The sequence below is a fragment of the Diospyros lotus genome, chromosome 9 (genome assembly GCF_014633365.1).
Source record: "Diospyros lotus cultivar Yz01 chromosome 9, ASM1463336v1, whole genome shotgun sequence".
In the NCBI taxonomy this organism is placed as follows: Eukaryota; Viridiplantae; Streptophyta; class Magnoliopsida; order Ericales; family Ebenaceae; genus Diospyros; species Diospyros lotus.
Window position 1 is genome coordinate 3,562,047 of NC_068346.1, and position 27,176 is coordinate 3,589,222.

Below are 27,176 nucleotides of genomic sequence, written 5' to 3' on the forward strand. Positions count from 1 at the left end.
AGAAGAAGATTTGAAAATGTTATTTTAACAATTAATTTTGATATTATTTAAAATAATATTTATATATTAATATATTATATTATCCATACTAATAATATAAATATGTAACACATTAATTTAAATATTAATCGAGTTTTTAAGTATTTTAAGTGATAAAAATTTATTTAAAATGAATTAAATAAAGCACTTGAGTAAACAATATTTCAGTTAAACTGAAGTAATCAAATTAAATAGGCTAAAATTACCTATTTACTTCGATTCAAGTTATAGATTAGTCGGTTCAGTTCAATTTTTAAAATTAATAATTTTGATTATTTTGATTCGATTAGATTTTAGTATTGAAAAAAATTAAAATAATCGAACTAATAATTTATTTGGTCAGTTTAGTTTATTTTTTATATAAATTAAATTTGTTCAATTCAAGTAATTTGATCGATTAGGTGTTTGTTAGTATTCTTCGTTGTTTTAATTTTTTATTATTTTAAAAATATAAAATATTTATTTGGTGCGTTATTTCTTTTTAGAAAAGAAAAAGGGATCACACAAGACTGGCGTTATGAATTATGATATTTAATGGTTCATTCATCGTGCCCAAAATTATACGAAAATTACTTTTCTATCCCATTAGCTTTTTTTTTTACAAAATAATTAGGGTATTTTGGAAAATTCAAATCTCGCTAGGCTTTCATGACATGTAATGTCAGATCCGTATGATTTGACGAGACTTGTTAATTTTTAGTTTTTATTTTAAAATTTGTACATAAACATATTATTAATATGTTGTTTTATATAAAAAAAAAAACCAATTTAAAGCTGAGTGGGGAATTAAATAATAAATAATAATTAAATATTAATTTATGAGTGAGGAATAGATATTTTAAACAGATTGTTTTTCCCGTCATAAGGGCATCTCTAACCCTTCACCCCAAATTTGAGGTAAAACTTACCTTAAATTTGGGATTAAAGGTTGGAGAGGAATTAGTTCTTATCCCAAATTTGGGGTAAAGAATAGTTCATTCTTTTTTTTATTTTTTTATTCTAAATATTTCTTATAATGTAAATTATTTACTTATTTATTATATATCAATTTAAATTATTACCTAAAAATTACATAATTAACTAAAAAATAATAATTATCAATAATATTAAAAAATAAAAACATTACATTTACTATCTCAATTAATAAAACATTATATTGAACACGATAAAATTTATTAATTATTATTCATTAATTGATTATAGTTTATTAATATTATTTAAATATTATTAATACTAATAATAAGTAAATACAAATATAAAAATATATAAATATGAGATATAAAAGAAATTAAATTTTGTTATAATTAAAATGAGGAGGCAAAATATGAATAAATATATTACCCCAAATTTGGGGTCAAGCAATAGTGCAACTTCAAATTTGGGGTAATACTATTCATAACTCTAAATTTAAGGTAAGATTTGGGGATGGGTTGGAGAGGGTTTTATCCCAAATTTGGGGTTGGGTTGGAGATGGTCTAAGCAACAATTATATAAGACGTAGTTAGAAGATAACTAACTTATAATTATTTTATAATTACTACGTGACTAAAAAATTAAATTAATTTTAATTTTATATTGAAAATTATTTTAAAATTACAAATATAATATAATTTAAAAATAATAAAATAAAATAATTTTATAGTCTAGAGTCATTGGCCCTTGAATTGGTCTAATTTGTTAAGTTATGAGTTTGTCTAGTTTGATTAAGTCCAACTCATTTGACATTTTAGTGAAAAGTAAATCGATAGCGATTGTTAAACAATGATACGAGTGAAATATATAATGAAACTGAAAAGTAAAAAAAAATAAATAAATAAACACAAGTTTTTTTTGTATATTAAAAAAATTAAATATTTTTAAAAATAAAAATTAGTAATGAAACAATATTTTTTTTATTTTTATGTATAAAATTTTAAAAACAAAATACATCAAAACTAATACAAAATTGAACTTATTCTCACCAAAAGTCTCCAAATGGTCGGTTCAATTAGTAAATTGATTGAAATTTATTAACTAATTAAATCGAATTAGGGAGCAAAATCAAACTGAACCTACCGATTAACTCAAAACACTAAATTAATTGATAATTAAAAAAATCAAACTCAAATTGTATAAACCAAAACGAACCAAATAAATGCAAGAAAATCGAAAAATCAAAGAAAACTGAAGTAACTAATAGAACACACAAAATTAAAAAAAATAATATCATTTTATAAACATCAAAACAAAATTGCTTTAAAGTTCGATCAAATTAATTAGTTTGATTTTTCTAATCAAAAATTCGAACTGAAAATCGAACTTTTAAGAAAAATTAAGTGAACTAAACCAATACAAAAAAAAAAAAATAAAATCAAACCAACAAATTCAATCAATTTAATTTGATTAATTTAAATAAACTGAACTTTTACTTACCGTAATTCTCACATCTCACAAAAGAGTCATAGAAAGCCCGTACTCCAAAGTGGCCTGGCTGAAAATATTTCGTCAATGGGCCTTGCATTGGGGCTAAAAACGAAAATTTCTGAATAATTGAGCCCAATTTTGATCTCGTCAATTTTGCTTTGCTTAAAATAAAATGTTCAAACTTTGATTCAGGTGGGAAACTAATTATGTCCTAGACCAAACTTCCATTTAGTACTCAATCCATCTACAGCTTTCAACCAGTTTTCAGTTCAGTCTAAAAAACATATATCATGATTGATTCAGAACAGACCGGATCAGACCAAACCAAACCAAACTGGTCTGCTCCTGACTATTAGCAGTCAGGTATTTGGTTCGAAAATTTTTGAAATATTGGTATTGGTCTGATTCGCTATAGAAACAGTCCAAACCGAAGGAACACCCTACTCAAATGTAATACCTAAAGGAGGCAAGTTACAGTAATCTGAATCTAAAATAATAAGGTAAAAGATGACTTAAAAGATACTTTTTGTGAGACCAAATAGCGTTGCATTAGTCTTGGAATGGATAATGATTGAGGTGTTGCGGAGATAAGCGTCCTCTTAAGGAAGACAAAAAGAGGAGAAGCAAATGGAGACAGAAACATAATCACATTAAAAGCTACCAGAAGAAATGATTGGTTGACTACAATATATGCGACCTTCATAATTGTCTCCACCAGAAATATCCATGAATTTACCTTACCTTACCTTACCTACCTTCCACTGATCAACTGGAGCAATAACAAAAATCCAAAGATAATAATGCATCACCCCTCCCCCCAGGCATTACTTCTTCTGCCAAAATATTTTACATAATAATGTACAAAAGGATGAGGCAGAACTACGGATCCTATAGAAGATAAGATACCCCAAAGCGGCTGAAACTGGAAAGCTAGTGTTGTTCATGCTTAACACGCGCCTTTAGGATCCCAGGGAGAGGAGGTGAAGCGAGAGGCCTATTGGCTATGTTTAGGTTGGATGGGGAGGGCTGAGTGATCTGAGGTTGCAACATGCTGGGCCCTTCACCTCCATCTGCAGGAAAATTTGGTGCCACCACATCCCCTTGCGGCCTTTCACAAAATTTCATTGCCTTGAGAACATAATTATCATCGTGTAGCTCGAAAGGGGTGCTGCAAATTGTGCGACAGGTAAGATAGTTGCTAAAAACTGGCTAAAACCTCTAAAAATACAGATATGGTCCCCTATTGTTTGTTGCAATTGCCACACAGCATGATACATGCCAACACCGTATTTAATAAACAGCGAGAATCATATCCAAGAACATAGAAAATGTTAAGAGCAGAAGGGAGAAATAGTTTCAATATGAGCCAGTGTATCAAGGATCTTGTTACCTATTGAAGTCAAAATGCACCAGCTGCATGTCTTCTGAAATTTCCACCTCGACCGTTGCATGAGGCCGTGTCTACAGTTCCAAATGACAGGGAAGAATGAAAAATCTTGTGATAAGAGCACGATAATATATGGTAAAAAGTCCAAAGCAATAATATGTCTCTTCGTAAGAATGCAATCTTCAGAGAAACGGGAAATAGAAAATGTAGCTGCCTCCTATAAGCATTCAATATTTTCTTCTTTTTTTTTTTCCCCTCTGTAAATGATACCATTCAATATTTTCAAGTCTACTTCTCACATGTCAGAAAAATAAAAAATAAAATAAAAAAATAAAGGGTTCACTCACACAAGTACCCTCTGAACTGATTTAGCTGCATTAACTGATAAAAAGCCTCCAGCATGAGTTTCATCAATTGAAATGTGCAACAAAATAAGAAGAGAAAGGATCCTAGTCAAGGCCCCAAGACAGGAACTGACCCATATACATATGAACACACAGGAATCAGGTGAGGAATCAAGGGAATATGTGCACAACTGCCCACAAACTAGGCGCACGCTCCTTGGCACACTGGGTTTCTTTTTCTCCAAGTGCATAGTTATCTTGTTGACAAATAATTCCTTAATATAAAACAAGTATCTCCGTGTCTCCCTTCAACAGGTTAATTGGTTCATTGATTGGCATTTGCCAATCCTACACGAGCCAATAAAAAATAGGCTCCCACACATTATCTTTCTCAATATCCCCAACATGGACCGGACCATATTTAAGCCTTTCTTTATATGCTATGCTGGAAAACTTTTTCTTTGAAACCATGCTAAGAGCCAGAATAAGAGTTATATTTCAACAAGGATTTAAAATACCATTTCCAGAGTTCCTTTTGACCCCAATACCGGCCACATGACATCATGTCCAATGTTTTAAAACCCATACAAGATTAGCCCAGCTCAGCCAGGAGAACAGGAACCTCGTTAAACAAAGGTCTCGACTTAGCCAGAAGCCATTCTAGAAGGGAAAAAATTTAGGACAAACAAAACTGAAGTGGCAGCTTAACAACTAAAAGTGCAAGAAAGATAATAGTTGAAATGGAACTGAAAAAGTCCAACAAACTATAAGGGAGACTATTTGGGGAACACATTAATTTGTGCCAACACAATTACCAGTTGCCTCCCCCCACCCCCACCAAAAACTCTCTTCTAATTCCGACCCCTTTTTCTCCCTACTGTTTAGCTTCTAACTCTAGAAATTCCCCCCCCCCCCCCCCCCCCCCCCAAATGCAAGCCTGTACATAGTTTTTATTTTCAGGTGTTTTCTCTAATTGGGTAGGGGTATTTTGGTAATTTTCAGCATTTGGGGGGGGGGGGGGGGCGCATGTTTTGGTGTATGCTAATTTTGGGGTGTCTTTTTGTAAGATCAAGTGTTTTGTTGGGGTTCATAAAGATTAGTGACTTTTAGGGGGAGTTATTTGCAAAATGGGAGTTGGCTTCTCTTGGAAGCTTGAAGAGATAGAAGTTGGCTTCCCATGGAAGCTTGAGGTCTGGTATAAATAAAGGGTCTCTCAGCCACTTTGGGGACCTTTTTTAGAATTTTGAAGACAGGAGCCTCTGCAGTGAGTTTCAGCTCCAAACCAGCTAGGGTTTTGAAGATTTGGAGGCTTGGGTTTTGAGGAGTTGACCCTGCAGCGCCTACCAATCCCTCCACCGCTGCCATAGTCGTGAGAGGCTAGCAAGAAGCTGCTGCTACTTGGTTGTTCTAGGACTGAAGAGGTGTGATCTCAGTTATTTAAGTGTGTTATTTGCTGTCCATTGCTTCAACACTACATCCTTCTTGTGTTCGTGCTATTTTTGCTGTCCCTATTTGCATCAAATTGGTATCAGAGCAAGTTGATCTTGAGAGTTAATGGCTGCAAGAGGGAGAAGAGGAAATAGAGGCCCTAGAGGTAGATATGTCACCGTTGAGATGCTTGAAGAACTGCAGGAACAATTTAGAAACCTTACACAGCTTGTTACACAGGCTATGAATTTTCAAAATCAGAGAAATGACAGTGATGATGAATCTAATCATGTTGGGGGAGCAAGGAACGCAATTAATAAGCTATCTGAGACTGAAAATGATAGTTTGAGTGATGGAGAAAGTCTTGGCAATGAAAGGCGTGGGCAGAGAAATGAAAGGCCTCAAAGATGGGATGATTGCATTGTGTGTGCTTTACAAAGTTCCAAAGAGAGTGGTGTCCAATGTCACGGCTTGTGACTCGAATAGGCTGGCTGGTTGAGAATTAATCAGCGATAGACGATAGTAGTAGTAAGCTGAGTAGAGAGAAGGGAAGAAAGAGATAGTGAGGGAGAGCAGATGAATATAGAAGAAAAGAAGGAAATCTGAAGTTGATTGATAATCTCGTTGTTGTAGCCAAAGGTCTAAGAAGGATATATAGGCCTCGACAACCCGAGGATTCCTTCCCTAGACGGTTATAACAACCTATTTTGTCCTATTCACGCCCTTTACACATGGGCTACTTTTGGAATATTCTCTCTAACAAACTAATACAGCTAGGATTTAAAACAGATAGCAGAATCCAAAGAAAGCAATAACAGAATGCAATGAAAGGAAATTGGGACGAGTATCGCCGTGTGTGACAATTCCCGCCCCTTTAAATCATTTATTGTCCTCAAGAAATGCTAAGTAAGCTGGCAGCCGTGGGAAACTGTTGGAGAAGACTTGGTAGGTACTTTGAAGTGTTGCTTCCCTGCTCTCCGTGTTGCCACCTTACTAACACCTGGATGAGGGGTACTCCCTGGCGGTAGATAACTCTCTTGTCGAGAATGGCCTTAGGCTTCTTCGAAATCTCCTTCTCCTTGGCATTGGTGGGCAGTGCGGTATCCACTGGCTCAGCCCCAGCGGATTTCTTCAATAAGGAGACGTGGAAAATTGGGTGTATGTGGGTCCCCTGTGGAAGTTGTAGTCGGTAGGCCACCTTCCCGACCCGAGCTAGTATGGAATAAGGACCAAAGTATTTGGGGCTAAATTTGGACACCGGTCCTTGGGTAAGGGCCTTCAGATGAGGGTACTTCAACCGGAGATACACTCTCTCTCCCACTTCGAACTCCCTCTCACTTCTTTTCTTGTCCGCATACTGCTTTATCCTATTTTGGGCTGAAGCTAGTTCCTGCTTAATTTGCTGCAGAACCACCCTTCTCTGTTGCATGTATTCTTCTACCGCGGTTGCAGTCACCTGTCCTTGTAAGGCGGGTAGAAGGGGAGGTTTGTACCCATAGTTGGCCTCGAAAGGAGACATTTTTAAGGCTGTGTGGTAATTAGAGTTATACCACCATTGGGCCAACGCTAACCACCGATGCCAGCTCTTGGGTTGCAGGATGCACATACACCACAGGTAGGTTTCCAAGCTTTGATTGACCCTCTCCGTCTGGCCATCCGATTGCGGGTGATAAGCTGTCGACATATTAAGTTTGGCCCCCATAGACTTCATCAGTCCTTGCCAAAACTCACTTGTGAAGATCTTATCCCTATCCAAAATGATAGTACTTGGAACTCCATGCAGCGCCACTACTCTGTCCACAAAGGACCTTGCCACCTCCTGCACTATGAAAGGGTGGGACAAGCCTATGAAATGGGCGAATTTTGTCAACCTATCTACGACCACCAGCACGCTATCCTTCCCTTCAGATTTAGGCAACCCTTCTATAAAATCCATAGAGACACTAGCCCAAGCTTGGTCCGGAATAGGCAAGGGTTGAAGAAGACCGGGGTAGGGTACATTTTCATGTTTGCATTTTCTGCATGTGTCGCAGGCTAGGACGAATTTTTTGACATCAGTCTTCAACTTGGGCCATTGGAAGAGCTGCTTTACCCTAAGGTAAGTATTTTGAACTCCTGAATGCCCTCCCAAAGGTGATTCATGCAAGGACTGCATGATCTTTTTCTTGAGACTTCCCTTATCCCCAATAACAATCTTGCCATTAAATCTGATCAACCCTTCTTGTAAAGCATAACCTTCAATATCAGCAACTCCCATTGCTAGCTTCTCCAGTATCCCCCTCACCTGTTCGTCTGCTTCATAGCTATCGACAACTTCTTGATACCATGCTGGAACTACGGTCGTGATTGCACTCAGACTCCCTTCTTCTTGGCACCTTGAAAGGGCATCAACAGCTACATTCTCCTTGCCCTTTCTATACCGAATCATGTAGTCCAACCCCATCAATTTTGCCATTCCCTTTCTCTGCAGTTGTGTTTGCAATTTCTACTGCAGCAAATGCTTTAAGCTTTCATGATCTGTCTTGATTATAAACTTCCCATTCTCTAAGTAATGCCGCCACTTTTCCACCGCCATAAGCACTGCCAAGAATTCCTTTTCATAGATGCTTAATCCCAAATGCCTTGGGCTTAATGCCTAACTTAGAAATGCCAAGGGCCTTCCTCCTTGTGACAACACAACCCCAATGCCCCCCCCCCGCAAGCATCTGTTTCCAATATGAAAGGGTTAGAAAAATCAGGCAGGCCCAAAGTAGGTACCCTGCTCATCTCAATCTTCAGCTTCTCGAAGGCTTCCTCAGCCTCTTTTTCCCAGCTGAATGAACCCTTCTTAAGTAGGTTGGTCAGTGGTTTACTCACCACTCCATACCCTCGCACAAACCGTCGATAGTAACCGATAAGGCCAAGAAACCCCCGTAGAGCCCTTACCGTTGTTGGACGTGGCCAAGCTAGCATGGCCTCCACCTTTTTGGGATCAGTCCTAACCCCTTCTTTTGATATCAAATGGCCCAAATACTCAACTTGATCTTGCCCAAAGGAACACTTTGACCTTTTGATGAAGAGCTGGTTAGATCTAAGGACTTCTAGGGTGGTTTTGAGGTGTTGTAAGTGTTGGTTAAGGTTTGGGCTATAGACAAGGATATCATCGAAAAATACTAGTATGAATTTCCTTAAATAGGGTTCGAAGATTTGGTTCATTAGGGCTTGAAAAGTGGCTGGGGCATTGGTGAGTCCAAATGGCATCACCAAGAATTCAAAATGTCCACGATGGGTTCTAAAGGCTGTTTTACGGACATCATCAGGTTTCATTCTTATTTGATGGTATCCTGAACGAAGATCCAGCTTTGAGAAAATTTTGGCATCGTGTAGTTCATCCATTAGGTCTTCTATCAAGGGTATAGGATACTTGTCTTTGATGGTTGAGGTATTTAGTTGCCGGTAATCCACACAAAAACGCCAAGATCCATCCTTCTTTTTAACAAGGAGGACTGGTGATGCGAAAGGGCTCTGGCTGGGTCTTATGAATGATTGTTTTAACATTTCCTTCACCATTTTCTCAATTTATGTTTTCTGGATGGGAGAATAGCGGTATGATCTGATGTTTATGGGTTCAGTATTGGGCTTTAGGTGGATTGAATGGTCCAAGGCTCAGGTTGGGGGTAGAGTATCTGGTTCAGTAAATAAGTCCTCAAATTCTAATAGCAATTCATCAATAGGGGCCTGAAAGTGTACCTGGCCAAGCTCACATTGCTGGTTGTTGACAGTCAAGTATAATTCCCCATACAGCTTCTGCTCGCCCCCTTCTTCCATTGCTGTAATGGAAAACAATTGAGCCAGTTGGTTCCACTTACTCCTGAACACCCGGTGAAGCTTCTTCCCTGTTATCATTCGGCAAGTCCCAAACTCTCTTCCCCCAGCGAGAGTCATTCTTCTTCCTTCTTTGTCAAAGGATACCTCCATCCTATTGAAATCAAAGCTTATGGGGCTCACTTCTTTCATCCAGTCCACCCCTAGTACCACATCGCAGCCCCCTAATTGAAGCAGCCTCAGGTCTGCCTCAAACTTCTCCCCTTGCATCTTCCAATTAAACCCCTGGCATACCGATTCACTGATCACTCTGTTCCCATTAGCCACCGTCACACTGAGGGGTTGAGTTTCCTTGGGAGAGCACTTCAATCTTTTCGCAGACCCTTCATCCAGGAAGCTATGCGTGCTTCCACTATCAATTAAGATCAACAAGCTGTCATTCTTCACCTTCCCTTCCACCTTAATGATCTTGTTATTAGTCACCCATTTTAACACATGGAGTGAAATCTCACCTGTGTCTTCTTCCCCGAGCTCATCATCCTCTTCTCTTTCATCTTCTTCTACTTCTGACTTCTCCTTCAGGCCCCCTTCTAATAACAGCAGCTGCCGCCTACATTGATGCCCAGGATAGTATTTATCCCCGCATCTGAAGCACAACCCCGGCTGCAACCTTGGTTCATTATATTTTCCCCCTGAACTAGGCCCTCCTGTGTTCCTAACACCTTGGCCTCCCCTACCCCAATCTCGGTTATGTATCTTATCTCCTGGATGGGCTAAGTTTCCCGTGACTGCTCGGTGCTGTTGTCTCTGCTTCCTCATTAAAGCCTCGACCACCATTTCTTGTAGTCGAGCGCTTTCTGCCGCTTGCTCTACTGTTCTAGGCCGAATCATTTTAACCATAGGTCTCAAATCATCACTGAGCCCACTCAAGAAGCTTGAGACGAAATAGGCTTATGAGAGGTGGGGGTCGTTGTTGATCATTAATGATCTCAGCTCTTTAAACCGCCTTAGGTAGGCATTCACATCTCCTATCTGCTTTAATTTGTTGAATTCTTAAATGACATCCGACATACTCTTTTCTCCAAACCTCACATAACCTTCCCGTGAACTCCACCCAAGTTGGGTTGTTCCTGACCCTTATCCACCCCTGATACCAGGCGTCTACCAGGTCATCAAAGTAGGTCGAAGCCAAAGCTACCCTCCTTTCCTCAGGTACATTGTACCAGTCGAACATGCACTCACATTTTCGCACCCACCACCGAGGATTATTCCCATCAAACATCGGAATCTCCAACCTGGGTGTCGGAAACCCCGGTTGTTGTGGACGATTCTGCCCTTCTTGTCCGCCTTCCATCACATTTCTTATATTCTCTTCCGGTTCCTGCCCAGCCCCTTCATCCCCTACTACTCTGTCTCTCCTGATTTCTGGTATTAATGGCTCTGTTTGATCTTTAGGAGGAAACTCAGGGGCTAATCTCATCGCATTTTGGCGAGTGAACATAACCATGAACTGTTGGAGTTGGGCTCCCAGCTCTGCTCTCATTTGCGCATTATCCTCCCGAATTTGAGACAGAGCCCCGTCGAGCCTTCTCTCAAGTTCACCTACCGAATTTTCCATTCGGCGATCCAGTGTTAAAATCGCCTCGTGATTTCACCCTGATCCTTGCTCTAACTAATCTATGTGCCTCTGGAAGTCTATCACCGTCGAGCCGAGCTGTTGTAGCTGCGCCTCGAGGCTCTTCATGCAGGTCATGCAGGTGTCGTCCGCCATAAATGGATGCTACGCTAACCCAGCCAAGACCGTGGCTCTGATACCAAATTCTCACAGCTTGTGACTCGAATAGGCTGGCTGGTTGAGAATTAATCAGCAATAGTAGTAGTAAGCTGAGTAGAGAGAAGGGAAGAAAGAGATAGTGAGGGAGAGCAGATGAATATAAAAGAAAAGAAGGAAATCTGAAGTTGATTGATAATCTCGTTGTTGTAGCCAAAGGTCTAAGAAGGATATATAGGCCTCGACAACCCGAGGATTCCTTCCCTAGACAGTTATAACAACCTATTTTGTCCTATTCACGCCCTTTACACATGGGCTACTTTTGGAATATTCTCTCTAACAAACTAATACAGCTAGAATTTAAAACATATAGCAGAATCCAAAGAAAGCAATAACAAAATGCAATGAAAGGAAATTGGGATGAGTATCGCCGTGTGTGACATCCAAGTTCATATTTCAGAATTTGAGGGTGATATGGAAGCTGAAGAATTTTTGGATTGGGTGGACAGCATTGAAAGTTATTTTGAGTGGAAAGATGTGCCGGAAGAGAAAAAAGTGAAGCTTGTGGGAGCAAAGCTTCGAGGACCAGCTTCTACTTGGTGGAAACATTATCAAAATGATCATGAGAATAGAGGAAAAGGAAAAGTTCGAAGATGGAATAAGATGAAAGAGAAGCTGAAGGCTCAGTTTTTACCTCGAGATTATGAGCAAACATTGTATTAGAGGGTTCAGAACTTAAAAGACAGGGTGAAAAGTTAGTGAAGGAGTATTATACCCAAGAGTTTTATAGGCTGTCACTAGGGTGTAACCTTGCTGAAACTGAAGTACAAAGGGTGAGTCCTTATGTGAACGGGCTCAGAATGACCATTCAAGATCAAATAAGCCTGCAGCGGCCTTATAAAGTGAGTGATGCCTATCAACTTGCACTTAAAGTTAAAGCGCAACTTGCACAAAACACTCCTAGAAAACTGGTAACTGGTTGTACCAATGGTGCCTCAACTAGTAAGTTCGGAGTGGGCGCTGAGGGAAAGGGAATAGCTGCAACCATGCATTCCAATCAACCCAACAATTATAATAGTGGGAAGACAGCCCCAGTACAGCCTAATAATCAAGGGAAGGTGGTGATTAAATGTTATAGATGCTTTGAACTTGGACATTGTTGAATCAGAGAATCAGAGAACTAGAACTTGATTGGACAACTCATTGACAGCTATGATAGCTAATTACATTTATTCCAACACTCCCCCTCAAGCTAGAGTATAAATGTCATATGCACCAAGTTTGTTACAAATAAAACCAATACGAGGACCCTGAAGAGACTTAGTGAAAACATTTGCTAGTTGATCGATTGAATTGACAAATCTAGTAGCAATACATCCAGATAAAACCTTTTTTCTAATGAAATGACAGTCAATTTCTATATGTTCAGTCCTCTCATGAAAAACGAGATTAGAGACTATATGCAAGGCAACTTGATTATCGGAAATTAATTTCATTTGTGTCACCTCGCTATATTTTAATTTTTTAAGCAATTGTTTCAACCATATAAGTTCACATGTAGCCAAGGCTATAGCACGGTATTCTGCTTCGACACTAGACCTAGCAACCACATCCTGCTTCTTACTCTTCCAAGATACCAAGTTGCCACCAATTAGAATACAGTACTGGAAGTAGAGCGTCTATCTGAAGGAGATCCTGCCCAATCAACATCAGAATACCCAATCACCTGGGTATGACCCTTATCTTCATATAACAATTCCTAACCTGGTGCGCCTTTGATATATCTGAGAATGTGAATGGTAGCATCCCAATAACTATCACATGGAGACTGCAAAAATTGATTAACTACGCTAACAACAAAAGAAATGTATGGCCAAGTGATAGTGAGGTAGTTTAGCTTTCTGACAAGTCGGCGATATCTACCAAGGTTAGATAATAGCTTCCCCTGTCCTGGAAAGAGCTTGATATTTGGGTCCATGGGAGTATCAATCGGTCTACAGTCAAGCAGACCAGCCTCCTCAAGAATGTCTAAGGCATATTTCCTTTGTGAAATAACTATGTCGCTTTTGGACTGGACCACTTCAACGCCAAGAAAATATTTCAACTTACTCAAATATTTAGTCTAAAAACGGTTAAAGAAATGTCTTCAGTTGAAGAATACCATCCTGATCACTTCCAGTGATGACAATATCGTCCACATAAACCACTCGATAAATGCATTGACCATTTGATGAGTGGTGATAAAAAATAGAGTGATCGGCGTCACTGCGATTCATACCAAATTCCTGAAGAGCTGTACTAAATCGTCTAAACCAACCTCGCAGAGATTGTTTCAACCCATAAAGAGAGCAATGAAGTTTGCAGACTAATCCAGACGAGTCGTGAGCAACAAAGCCAAGCGATTGCTCCACATAGACTTCCTCCTGAAGATCCCCATGAAAAAAAAACATTTTTAATATCTAGCTGATAGAAAGGCCAATGATTCATCACAAAAATGGATAAAAACAAGTGTACGAAGGCAATCTTAGCCATCAGAGAAAAAGTGTCACAGTAATCTAGTCCAAAAATCTGTGTAGCCTTTGGCAACCAAACATGCCTTAAGGCGATCAATCTTCCCATTTGGACCAACCTTCACGGTATAGACCCAATGAAAACCAACAGTAGATTTACCAAGAGGAAGAGAAACCAAGTCCCAAGTGCCACCAGAATGTAGAGCATCCATCTTATCAACCATGGTCTAGTGCCACCCTGGGTTTGAAAGTGTCTCACTGGTAGTTTTAGGGACAACAATAGAAGATAAAGTGGACACAAAAGCGTAATAGGGTGAAGCCAAGTGATGATAGCTAAGGAAGGTGTAGATAGGGTGGGGGTTGCGAGTAGAGCGTATACCTTTTCAAGTGGCAATGGGCTCAGGAGAAGGTTCAACAATTGGGTTAGAAGGAACTTGCTAGGCCGAGGTAGGTGAGAATGTCCGAGCACGAGGTGAGTTAGCAAGTTCTTTGTCAACAGACGAAGGAGGATGTGGACGACGATGATAAACCTGAAGGGGACGTTCAAGGACAATAGGAGCAATATCGAAAGAGGGAAAACAAAGGTAAAGAGTGGGAAAAACCTCAGAAACGGGATGACTCTCAACAGGGAAAGGACATGCGTCAAAAAAGGTAAAATCAGCAAAGATGAAATAACGGTGCTGATCAAGAGAGTAACACCAATAGCCTTTCTGAAGTCGCGAATAACCAAGGAAAATGCACTTAATAGCCTTGGCTGAAAGTTTGGGATGGTCGGGGGTCATGTCATGAACAAAACAAGTGCACCCAAAAACATGAAATGGAAGGAGATAAAAACTCTTAAGCAAGGAAAAGGATGGAGTGAGGGACCTCATGCTTTAAGACAGAGGAAGACATCTTGTTAATGAGATAACATGCAGAGAGAACGGCATCGGCCCAAAAATGGGAAGGAGCATGACTATGTAGTAAAAGAATGTGAGCGGTTTCAATCAAATGACAATTTTTGCACTCAACAACTCCATTCTGCTAGGAAGTATAGGCACAAGAGGATTGATGTAAAATACCCTTAGAAGCCATGAAAGTAGTGAAAGGAACTGAGAAATATTCTCTAGCATTGTCACTACGGAAGACACAGATAGAAACATTAAATTGAGTTTGAATTTCAGCATATAAGTCCTTAAAAGTAGTAAATAACTCTAAACGATTTTTCAGTAAGAACACCTAAGTACAACGAGAGTAATCATTGATGAAAGTGACAAAGTACCGAAAACCTAAAACAGAGGGAACATGAGAAGGACCCCAAACATCACTATAGACAAGTTCGAAAGGGGACCTAGCCCAATTATTGACACGCTTTGGAAACGAAGTATGAGACTGTTTTCCAAGTTGACACGACTCACAATTTAAAGTGGAAATATTAGAAAGATGCAGGACCATCATTTGTAATTTGGATAGACTTAGATGTCCCAAACGATTATAAAGAAGAGTTAGAGATTCAGTAGAAATGCAAGTTGCTGGGGAAGATGGCTTGTTGAGATAATAAAATCCCTACGACTCACGCTCGACACCAATCATTTGTCCCATACCTCGGTCCTACACAACAACAAAATCAACAAAGAAGGTTATGGAACAATGAAGAGCACGTGTCAATTTACTAACAAAAGCAAGATTAAAGGGGTTGTCGGGAACATATAAAACAAAATCTAAGGGTAACGAAGGGAGTGGCCATGCTTGACTACTGCCTGTAGCAATAGCATATGTTTTGGAACCATTAGCAAGAGTAACTAATGGCGAACAAGACAAAGTACAGAGATAGCAAAAGAGACTTTGGTTACCAGAGAGATGATAAGTTGCACCAGAATCCAGAACCCATGATCCAAGAGTGGTAGATCGAGTAACACGAGCAATAGAATTATCAGTGTGCACCACAAAATTAGTGGATGATAACACAGTCTGTTTAGAAGCCTGATACTGAAGGTAGTCCTCATAATCACTTCCAGTCAAAACAAGGGATGGAGAGGAATGATTCTCAAATGTTTTTGTTGAGGAATTGGTTGAAACAGACTGAGCTACATTAGTAGCACGTGGTAGTCGACCATGTAGTTTGTGGCACCGTTCTCGAAGATGGCCCCACCTATGGCAATAGTTGCATTTAGGACGATTACCTCGTTGTGAGTTACCGCCTCGATTATTTCCTTGCTCTCCTCTGCTAAAGGTTTGTGACGCCAAGAAGAAGGAATCAACTTGAGAACCATCGATGACTGAAGACAAGGAAGAAACCCAAAAAAGTCTAGCAAAGGTATCTTCTAGCGTCATAATAGTGGGACTGGATAATATTTGATCTCGGACCAGAACAAGGTCAGATCAAATGGCAGTCAATCCCAGAACCATAAAAAATTCATCTCGCTGCTGCAACTGTTCTTCTGCAGTATTACCAACTGGTAATAGAGAGTTGAACTCTTCCTTCAAGGATTCTACGCGGCCAAGGAATTCAAACATATCCATATCTTGTTGCTTCAAATGAACAATCGTGGAAATGTTAGATATCATTTGTATAAAGAGATTTGGCCTTTGTCCATACTTGAACATAAGTCTTGTATGCCTTGCAAATAACATATAGTTTGGGATCAATGGTATGCCGTAACATATTGCAAAGAAGAGCATCGATTTTCTTCCAAGTTGCTCTCTCAGCCGCGGGAATTGCATCAGCTTTCATACTTAGGTGATCTTCCATTCCTTGACCCATGAACCATAACTCAACTGAGAGCCCAAGACATGTAATTGGTACTTCCAACCAACTTTTCAGAAGTAATAATAGGTGAAGAAGAAAAAGGCAAAGGGAAACCTACAGATTTAGATCCAGAGGCAATTAAATATGCTGGACTCTCCATACTTTAGATGGAAGGCAATTTTGAAACGTCTTGAATGGCAGATCTATCGAAAGGACTCTCCATACTTTGGATGGAAGTCACTTTGGAAGTGTCCTTAATGGTAGATCTATCAGACGTAGAATGGATCTGGTTCAGGTCGGTCTGGACAAATTAGACAGGTCAAATCTGGTCTGTTGGGTCAGATTAGGGTTAAAAAGATCTGAAACAGATCGTGCTTGGCGAGTCGGGTCAAACCAGATTTGATTTCAGATCTAGGTTTTAAGCTTAGAAGCCAATTAAAAGGCAGATCAGATTGGGAAAAAAAAAACTTGCAAGGCAGATTTGGAGGAGGAGGACAACGAGGAAGTGGTCAAATCTGGGTGAGTCAGTGGAAGCGAGGAGGTCGCGATCTGGAGGAAGCTGCAGTTGGAAGCGATGGCGAAGGCCCTCAAATGTGAGGAAGAGAGTGGCAGCGACCGAATAAGGGCAGATCTGGTCAGATTTGGGCTATGCGCAAAGGAAGTCATGAGCAGTGGTGGCGGGTGCAAATCTGGGCGGCGGCAACAGCGACGGTTGGATTTGGGTGGCGCGCAAAGGAAGCCGCGAGCAGTGGCGGCAATGGACATCTACGACAATAGCATACCTAGAGAAGGCAGCGGCGATGGATGGTTGCGGAGCAGCAAATCTAGAGAAGGTAGCGAGATCTGGTAGCGTCGACGAGATTTGCGGTGGCAACAGTATGCAACAAGGAGCTGGAGGTTGTTGCGGCGGGAAGAGGACGCACATTGGAGCTGATGGAGAAGCATGCCGGAGCTGGTGGAGGAGACTAGCAGCGGCGTGGCGGAGGCGGTGTTGAGGTAACAAAGAGGCCGCGGTTGCATCTAGAGTTTGAGCGATGACTCTAATACCATGTTGAATCAAAGAACTTGATTGAGGTCTAACCTCTTCATTTAGATTTTATAGTAGGAATGTACGATAATTTTCTCCTAAAAATAAGGACTAATTGACAATTTATTGACAACTATGATAGCTAATTACATTTATTCCAACAGACATAAATCTAATGAGTGCCCGAAAAGAGATAATAGAGTTAATCTTTGTTGAAGCTGAAGAAGCTGATCCAAAAGAAAATTTTGCTAGTTTTGAGGATTAGGAGCAGCAACCAGAAGCTGAAAATGAATTAGCAGAGGAAGGAATTGATGGGGACACGTTTGGCAAGGCCTCAGTCATCTGGAGGCCATTGCTTTCCCCTCCAGTTAGCAGTAATAATTGGCTAAGGAAGAACGTTTTCCGAACTAAATGTACAGATGGTGGAAAGCTATGCAATTTGATAATTGATAGTGGGAGCAGTGAGAATTTAGTCTCTCAAGAAATGGTGGATAAATTGAAATTGAAGGCTGAACGACATCCACAACCATATTGGATTCTTTGGTTCAACAGAGGAAATGAGGTAATTGTCTCATCAAGATGCCTTGCCAATTTTTCAATTGGTTCCTTCAAAGAATCAGTTTATTGTGATGTGGCCCCCATGGATGCTTGCCATATCTTACTTAGCCGACCTTGGCAGTATGGCAGTATGACAGGGGCACGATTCATGATGGTGCGAAGAACACTTATTCATTTTTTTATCAAAGATGGTGAGAAGAAGAAGAAGCTTGTGCTGAAACCAATGGAGAATGATGAAGATAAGGGCTGCTCTATTGCACTTGTAAATAGAGGAGATTTTATTGGCAAAATCATGGAAACCGGGTTGCTATATGTTCTTCTTCAAAAGGAAGAAAAGCTGCAGTTAGATATTCCAAGTGACATAAGAAAAATTCTTGATGAGTATAGAGATGTGATGCTGGATGAGCTAACCGATGGACTCCCTCCAATTAGGGACATACTCACATTGATCTTATGTCGGGTGCCACCTTGCCTAATCTACCTCATTATCAGATGAGTCCAAATGAGCATGAAGAACTTCAAAGGCAGATTACAGAACTTCTTAAGAAAGGGTTCATACAAGAGAGTCTAAGTCCTTGTGTCATACCAGCTTTACTCACCCCTAAGAAAGATAGAAGTTGGAGAATGTGTGTTGATAGCAGGGCTATCAATAAAATAACCATTAAAAACAGGTTTCCCATTCCAAGATTGGATGATATGCTTGACATACTAGCTAGATCTCGTGTTTATTCTAAGATTGACTTAAACAACAACTATCACCAAATCAGAATAAGACTTGGAGATGAATGGAAAACAGCTTTTAAGACCAAGGAAGGACTCTATGAGTGGTTGGTAATGTCTTTTGGATTGTCTAATGCACCTAGTACCTTCATGAGATTTATGAATTTAGTGGCCAAAAGGTACTTTTGGCCTTCCATGCGTTGGGATGTATACAAGTATGCCACCCATTGCCACACCTGTCAAGTTTTGAAGGGGCAACAACAAAATACAGGTCTTTACACTCCTTTACCAGTCCCTATGGCCCCATAGATTGACATAAGCATAGACTTCGTATTGGGTTTACCGCGGACTGCTAGGGGTGTTGATTCCATCTTGGTTGTGGTGGATCGATTTTCAAAGATGGCCCAATTGAAAGAGGTACAAGAAGAAGTTAGGAAAAGGCTTGAAAATGTGAACCAACATTACAAGGCAGCGGCTGATCAACATAGAAGGTACAAGGAGTATCAAATGGGTGATTCGGTCATGGTTTTCCTTCGAAAAGAAAGATGTCCAGCAAATACCTATCACAAGTTAAACAGTAAAAAGATTGGGCCATGCAAAATTCTACGCAAGTTTTGTGAAAATGCCTATGGGGTTGAACTTCCTCAAGACCTTGATATATCATCAATCTTTAATGTGCCAGATTTGTATCCTTTCCATGGCAATCTGCAAGTGGAATTGCAGGATGTCAAGTGTAAGAGTCCACCTCAGGTAACTTCTAGCAAAGGAGGAAGGATCCAGGCTGTTATACATGCGCAGGAGATGAAGACTAGAGCTGGAAATTATTTTAGATTTCTGGTAAGATTGGCAGGCAAACCTGATTATAAAAATTCATGGATTAGTGAAGAGGATTTTATGAAAATTGACCCTGAAATGTGCCAGGCAGCCAAGTTGACAACTTGCTCAGAGGCGAGTTCTTTCTAAGAAGGGGAGAATGATGCAAACCTGTACATAGTTTTTACTTTCATGTGTTTTCTCTAATTGGGTAGGGGTATTTTGGTAATTTTTAGCTTTTGGGGGCATATTTTGGTGAGAGTCAATTTTGGGGTGTCATTTTGTAAGATCAAGTATTTTGTTGGGATTCCTAAAGATTAGTGACTTTTAGGGAGAGTTATTTGCAAAATGGGAGTTGGCTTCTCTTGGAAGCTTGAAGAGATAGAAGTTGGCTTCCCTTGGAAGCTTGAGGTCTGGTATAAATAAAGGGTCTCCCAGCCACTTTGGGGACTTTTTTTAGCATTTTGAAGACAGAAGCCTCTGCAAGGAGTTTCAGCTCCAAACCAACTAGGGTTTTAAAGATTTGGAGGCTTGGGTTTTCAGACTCCTACCAATCCCTCCACCGCTGCCATAGGCACGAGCGGCTACCAAGAAGCTGCTGCTACTCGGTTGTTCTAGGACTGAAAAGGTGTGATCTCAGTTATTTAAGTGTGTTATTTGTTGTCCATTGTTTCAACACTACATCCTTGTTGCGTTTGTGCTATTTTTGTTGTCCCTATTTGCATCACCCTCTTTCTAGTTCTGATCCCTTTCTTTCTGCACTGTTAGCTTCTAACTCTACAAATGAAGAAAACCTGAGAAAGTATAATAGTTCCTGGGAAATATAATTCTCTCAACTTGGTCTGCTTTGGTGGTGGCCCACTTGCATAATATTGACCAAGTAATAGGTTAAATGGCAAATCACAGAAAAATCAATTTGCCTTCCAAAAGCCACCTTTTTGGATTAAGCATTCCAATACCAAAACAGGGGTGATAAAATAATCAATAGCATGCATTTGCTTATGAAAGATTGTCCAAATGCAATATAAGCTCTGAGACATGCTGTGAAACTCATATCTGGACTTTAAGAAAAATCATGAACTCTTAAGTAGGAAATTTTCATTTGTGTGTGTGTGTGTGTGTGTGTGAGACAGTGAGAGAGAGACAGCCATTTGTTTAGCTCTTTAGCATGAATTCCCTGAGATAAAAGGCAAGTTAACAAGGTAATAAGCTTTACCTGCACCAATATGAAAGGCAAGGCCACACCACCACTAGGTGAATTTCCTGAGCTGTATAGTTGCTCATTTCGCTGAATAAGGTTTTGAAGGCCTACAAACTTCAAAAAAGGAGCAAAGAAGTTATCAAACAGCAATTGCTGTATAATCCATATAAAGAAACTCCTGACATTCTAACTGTATATCATGAATAGAATTTTAGATTTAACAAAGAAGCCTGGGCAGAAATGGTAGATAAGAATCTAGTACTCACTTGTTCCTCCAGTTCTTGTAAATAAGCTGCTTTTTTTCCAATTCTACCTCTCAGTCCAAGACGCTCTGTCTGTGGTTAATCCATGAAGTTAAACAGCCAGATTAGATGCAGCAAGGTTGCCACTAATAATTCTATTTCCTGTACATGATAAGAAGTTTCAGAAAATCACATGAATTCATACCTTTAGCTCTTCAATATCGTTCAAGCTAGTGCGCGGTAAACCCCTCCATTGTATTTCCTTTTTATCCTTTGATATTATGTCCATTGCCATAAGGACATTTAGGGCATCATACACCCTTCGCCGTATGTTTTTCTCATCATATTGTTGCTGTCATATATGATATCAACCAGAAATTAGAAGCTACAGTTACCAAGTTTTACTTTCAACTTTTTCCATCACTGGTGTAGAACATTTTCATTAGCCTTCCCTGAAAATTTACAGACCTGGTCTGGAGAAGTCAGGCTATTGCTAGGATCTGCAAATTCAGCCACTAGTTCATCTGCAACCTGAAATATGCTTCTAAATCAATGAATACTGTTTCATGGTGAACTGCACAGGGTAAGACATTTAAGATACCCGCCAGTAGTAAATAGGAAATCAAGCATCTTCACATGCACTATACTAGATCTGACAGGATTAAGTAGGAGGTGAAGGAGATCTTTCTTTACCAATAGACTAGACCTATAATAATCTTAACATTACTCTGAAGAAAGCTTATAATTAATCTCTAGATAGCTTTGAAAAGCAACACAAGTTAACCCTTTGATGTCTGTTGAAGTACACTCAAGAAAGAAAAATGTTACAAAACTATGGGTGGGACTTGGGAGACCTTGGAAGATAGGAAAAGGCTGCTGTTAAAGGAACACCGTGAAGTTTGGAATATGAAACCAAGATGTTGTCTATTAGAAGGGGTGAATGTGCTAAAGTAATGGAAGCAAAAAGGAGAAAAAAACAAAAGCTTTCTTTATGTTACAAGAGGAAATAACCAATTCCTAAGGATACTTGGTTGAAAATTGACCAAAATATAACTATTTTTTCCCCTGCTCAAAAAGTATGTCTTTCTCCCTCCCCCCCCCCTTTTTTTTTTCCGGCCCCCCTTTTTTTTTTTCTTTTTGTTCTCTTTTTGCTCGGGGGAAGGGAGATTGGTCATAAAATCTGGCAAATTAGTTGAAAACACTGTCCAAGTTTGGAAAGACATGGCACAACAAAACAGGATAGCACTGTTAGAGCTATCAAGTTGAAAGTAAATTATCCAAAATTGATTAGAGAAAGAAGATACATACAATGGATATGGAAATTAAAGATAATACCACATTTCATGTATTAAGACTGGTGATCTAGCATTCTATTCCTCATTTGTTGATATCTTAGATCTCCTATTTTTCAATAAAAAAATGATCAACAGATAACAAAAGCACCCTAAACGAAAGAATAAAGGGAACCAAATGTTCATGCTATTCTCAATAAGAGTGAGAAGAACATATATAAAATGCAAAAATGACCCAAAAGAGAAAGAGGAGCTTGTCCACCTTCAACCATGAGAAAAGTGATGACAGAATGTAACATTGTAGCCATCATCATCATCAACTGCACCTTGTCCCAACCAAGTCAGAATTGGCAGCATGGCATTTAAAAAGTCAATTGACTTCTAAAAGTCACAAAAATCAATGCAAAATAACAAAGTGGAAAAAATTTATGCCGGATGCCCTTCCTTCCAGGCACAACCCTCCATCGATGGAAAATACGATAAAGTTTCAGCACTATCTTCATATGAAAAAGTTTCTTGAGATGGAAGTGAAAAATAATAATAAAAAAAAATCCCTCAAAAAATAGCAAAAGGAACCATTGCCCAAACTATCTGCAGGCTTCCCCATGGGCAGCTCCATATCCAAGCACACAAGGATTCCAACATTGAACTTCACATAATCCTTTGTACACCCAAAACCATATAAACAAAACTCAGCACCTCACTAGTGAACAAGAAAGGAGAAGGTGATCCATGTGCTTGCTACTCCTATTATACATCAAACACTGAGCTGAACCCTGTCTTAGTTATTAAAAGGAAAATCAGGGAACCCCATGCCCTTGTACAAGAAGTTGTAAGAACTTTTTTTTCCGTTTATCTTGACTTAATTTCTACTTTGACACCCATTCTACATGAGGTACCACTGTCACTATACTCATGTTGTAATGTCCATGCTTCATAATGAAAGACCATGCATTTGAATTTGGACTATTCCAAAAGAAAACGGAGAGCCACAATATTAAATAAGGAAATGACAAACTTTCCACCTCTTAGAACACTGAAGGAGCTAGAACAAAAGCATGGAGATCATGATTGCATGTCATTAATGACCTTTTAGCTGACTAGGGCACAGTGGCAGACAATAGTTAGGGCGCGGGGGTATGGCCCCCCATTACAGTAGATTTTATTTATAATTTTTGTAAAGATGACCCCCCAAATATTTGATATTAAGGAAAAAGTAAAAATAAAGAGGTACATATACTTTCTGTTTTGTTTTTACCTTAAGCATTGTATTTTTAATTGAGTCTGTGATAATATGTATGAAAGCATGTAGTTGTATTTACATATTGACTCTTTGGCCCCCCGGGCAATAAATGCCACCCTCTGCCCCTACCAGGCCATGACCGCCTTATAGCCCATTTGCAGTCAGTGACTCTTCTCAAATACATATATATACCACCAAAAAAAAAACACAAATTTTTTGTAGGAGCTCACCAGTCACCACCATGCGAGAGTTAGCTATATATGCAAGAACGTAGAGTGTTAGCTAGGTTAGACTGTACAGCATTCTCATTTTTGGGCAGTACTTGTGAATAGCTACTTGATATTTGTCTTGTTATGTTCACATTGCCAATTCCACAACAAATACACAAAAACATGCCAAAAGTAAAGGAGGGGCATTCGTAACATTTCAATTTAATCTGGCACCATCAAAATGAACAAATACTAGAAAAGAACATCTAGTCTGGCAAATCAAACACCAAACTGGACTCACAACACTGCACTAGTAGGCTAGTTTAGTCTAGTTTTCTTTGGCCTATCAAATGCACCATTAAGGCATCATGGAGTGAAGGATAAACAAAAGAGTAATTGTTATATTAATAAGGTCAATAGCCAATCATGCATTCATGCTAATGAGCTGCAACAAAGTAAGAAAGCACCTGACCTCATTGTAAGTGGTTCTTCCCTTGCTTTCAACTTTCTCGCAAACTAAGCATAAGGAAGGAAATACAGACATCAGATTAGCACCAATATTGCCACCAAAAATAGAAAATAGAGACATTATATTAGCACTAACAATGCCATCAAATTTAAGCATGACAATTAAAATATAGACATGTTGAAATATAACTAATGTCACTGTCAAATTTAACTATAACAAGCCATTGCAGAGCACGCATACAAACATTAACTATATCTACCAACTTAAATCAAATCTTTATATCACAAAGATCTTGTGATTATGCCTCTCAAGGTGCCATTCTCCTAGTCTTACCATAATCCTAATTTACATAAATGAAGGTCACCCCATTCTTCCAAATGAATAAAGAACACAGAATCAAAAAGATCAATAGACAAACCTTTCATGCTAAATTGCCGGAGCCCTCTCCCACTTTTATCCCCTCCAACTGCACGTTGACCTCTTTTTTTCTTCTTGTTACTGTTTAGAAACCAGCAACCAGTTAAGAGTTTTAAAAAAATATAAAATGATAGCTTCTCTTTTATGTTGGGGGGAGGGGAAAGGAGGAATAAGGAAGAAATTGCAAGAACAATGAAATTAAGACTCAACAAGAAGACTGTTAAAAAAAAAAAGGCTACTTAACACATAAAAACCAAGATTCAAGCACAGAATCCATGATTTCCTTACATGGAACGAGATTCAAGAACAGAAGAACCAAGATAAGCAATGATTTTGAGAATGCCCAGGCATCACGGCTAAAACAAAGTTCAGTAATCCAATATTTCCATAAGAAAGTACAAATCAAGCATCCAGTTGCAAAAACTACAGTACCACCCCACAACTTAATGCCAAAGACACACATGAAGTCCAGAATGAATTTTAAAGAATTTTCCACCAATTACTAGCGTCAATTTAATGTTTTGTGGACAGTGGAGATCAAAGACGAGCACTACTGAATCGAACACGGCGAAATTAGTTCAAAGATTCTATGAAATTCCGCCTAAAAAGTAAAAGCACAAAAATAACGGGAATTGAAGTGCTCACCCCGCAGCCCCTTGAGATCCAGCATCATCACCGTGAATGTCGAGGTGATTTAACCTAGAAAAGGTGCTCTCGCTGGCGGGAGTAGCCATCGCCGCCTCGCTCCGGCTCGAGGGAGAGCCAACGCTGCCGCTGGTGGACACGGATTGGCCCGAAATTGTAGTGCCCCAGGACCTGGTAACTCCTCCTCTCGAAACGGCCGACAAGTTCTTGTTTTCCTCATCGTGATGATTCCCTCCGGTCACCATCCCAGCTAATAGCCGCCCAAAATCATCAACAGTGCAGCTATCTTGGCCGATATGCGAGCGAAATCAGTGGTTGCCGAACAACAACAAACTCAGGGTTTGGCCACGAACATTGATCCCTAATCATAGATGCGAGGGTTTTCCTGACGAATAGCGGTCGGTTTATTCAGCGAGCAGCCAGGATTTCGTGACCCCTTGGACCAGATAAACATACGTATATACATACATCTACATATACATATATATATGTATCTGTATCTGTATCTACAGTTTGAAGCCCTGCTGGCCGCTGTGAGTTTGGTTTGGGGGAGGAGAGGAGACAGATCCTCGGACCTTTCAAGACTTTGTAGTTCCTAATATTTCCACTTTCTATTGATTTATATATTAAGAGGTTATTATCTTAATTTAATTTTTTAAATAAAATTATTAAATTAATAAATAATTTTGTCAAATATTTTTTATAAATTAATAAAACTTATTATAGTTGTATCCAAAAATTAATAATATTTTATGATAATTTTGATACGTGAATAGAGTTTAAGACGTTACGTGACTATTCAATTCTTATTTATCATTGATATTAAAGAGAGAATTAGGAGAAGCCAATTGTAATACGCGAGGATTGGGATGGGGCTAAAATTAATAATAGATTTAATTAAATAATTTATAAAAATTATCTATTTTAGTTGTTTGTGAGGATGATTTTTTTGTTTGTTTTGTATATGAAATTTTGTGACTATGGTGGTAGTGCTCAATGACTCACATGGCAGAGAGTATCTAGTGACATTATTGTAAGTTGGGTTTTTTTTTTAAAGTGTATTTGTAAAACTTTTATGGATGGAAATATATGTATTATATTATCAAAACATCAATAAAAATAGATAAAAGTTCATGATATAGGATACCTAATTTTAGGTTTAAGAGGTGGGATTTTTTATTTCGATGTTAAGAGTTTTAAAATTTAAGATTTAAGATTAAGAGTCAAGTTTAGAATATACATGACTTTGGAGTTTAATTAAATTTAGAGTTTAAGTTTTAAATACAAGGTTTAGAGTTTGAATTTGGGTTTTGGATTTTAAGTTTTTAGAGACGTAGAGATGGGTCAGGTTAAAAAGTTATGATGTAATTTGGTGGTTTATAGTTCAAGATCAAGATATGGCATTTGAGTTTAGGGATTTTGTTAAAGTTTAACGATTTATGTTTTTATTTTAAATTTAGTGCTCATGATTTCAAGGTTTTAAATGATAGGGTTTTAGAGTTCGATGATTTAGAGTTTTATATCCTAATTTATAAAGCATTTTAAGAACGTTGATCAATGGTTCAAATATTATAAATTGAAAGACAATAGTGAATATTATAGTAATAATTTTATTAAATTAAATAAACTTTTGGCATGGCTCTCTCAATGCCAAGAGTGGTATCCATGTTCTTGCAAGTTTATTTATACAAAATTACGTATGTAAGTGTTATATAATTATATTTATTGAATGTCATATTTTTAAGAGAATCGTTTGTTGCTTATGGAATTGAGGTTAGTTTTAACCTTCGGCCTTGTGAGGTCTAAGACACCACACAGGACACTAGGTTCATGATAATATCGTATTGAAACGATATAAATTAATAATGTGAAAATATGTACTAAGAGATATTAAATTATGATATTTATAAGTACGAGAGCATGCAT

General features: G+C 38.7%; 1 protein-coding gene across 1 annotated transcript; it reads right to left on the bottom strand.

The window, feature by feature from the left end:
• Positions 1–3,070: 3,070 nt before the first annotated feature.
• On the bottom strand, positions 3,071–25,831 carry LOC127810326 (transcription factor-like protein DPB). The gene is made up of 9 exons (XM_052349745.1): positions 25,251–25,831; positions 24,607–24,686; positions 24,192–24,235; positions 21,444–21,506; positions 21,181–21,327; positions 21,000–21,068; positions 20,749–20,847; positions 3,833–3,903; positions 3,071–3,610 (listed from the first exon to the last, which is right to left on the bottom strand). The coding sequence occupies exons 1-9, from the start codon at positions 25,493–25,495 to the stop codon at positions 3,373–3,375; spliced, it is 1,056 nt and encodes a 351-aa protein (XP_052205705.1). The 5' UTR covers positions 25,496–25,831; the 3' UTR covers positions 3,071–3,372.
• Between the last annotated feature and the right edge of the window lie 1,345 nt (positions 25,832–27,176).

Bases quoted from the DNA above. Each gene is read 5' to 3' on its own strand.
- LOC127810326 (XM_052349745.1), bottom strand. From the start codon at position 25,495: ATGGTGACCGGAGGGAATCATCACGATGAGGAAAACAAGAACTTGTCG. The intron at 24,687-25,250 runs GTGAGCACTTCA...GTTTCTAAACAG, and splicing joins GGATCTCAAGGGGCTGCGGG to TAACAAGAAGAAAAAAAGAG. The intron at 21,069-21,180 runs GTATGAATTCAT...GATTAACCACAG, and splicing joins ACGATATTGAAGAGCTAAAG to ACAGAGCGTCTTGGACTGAG.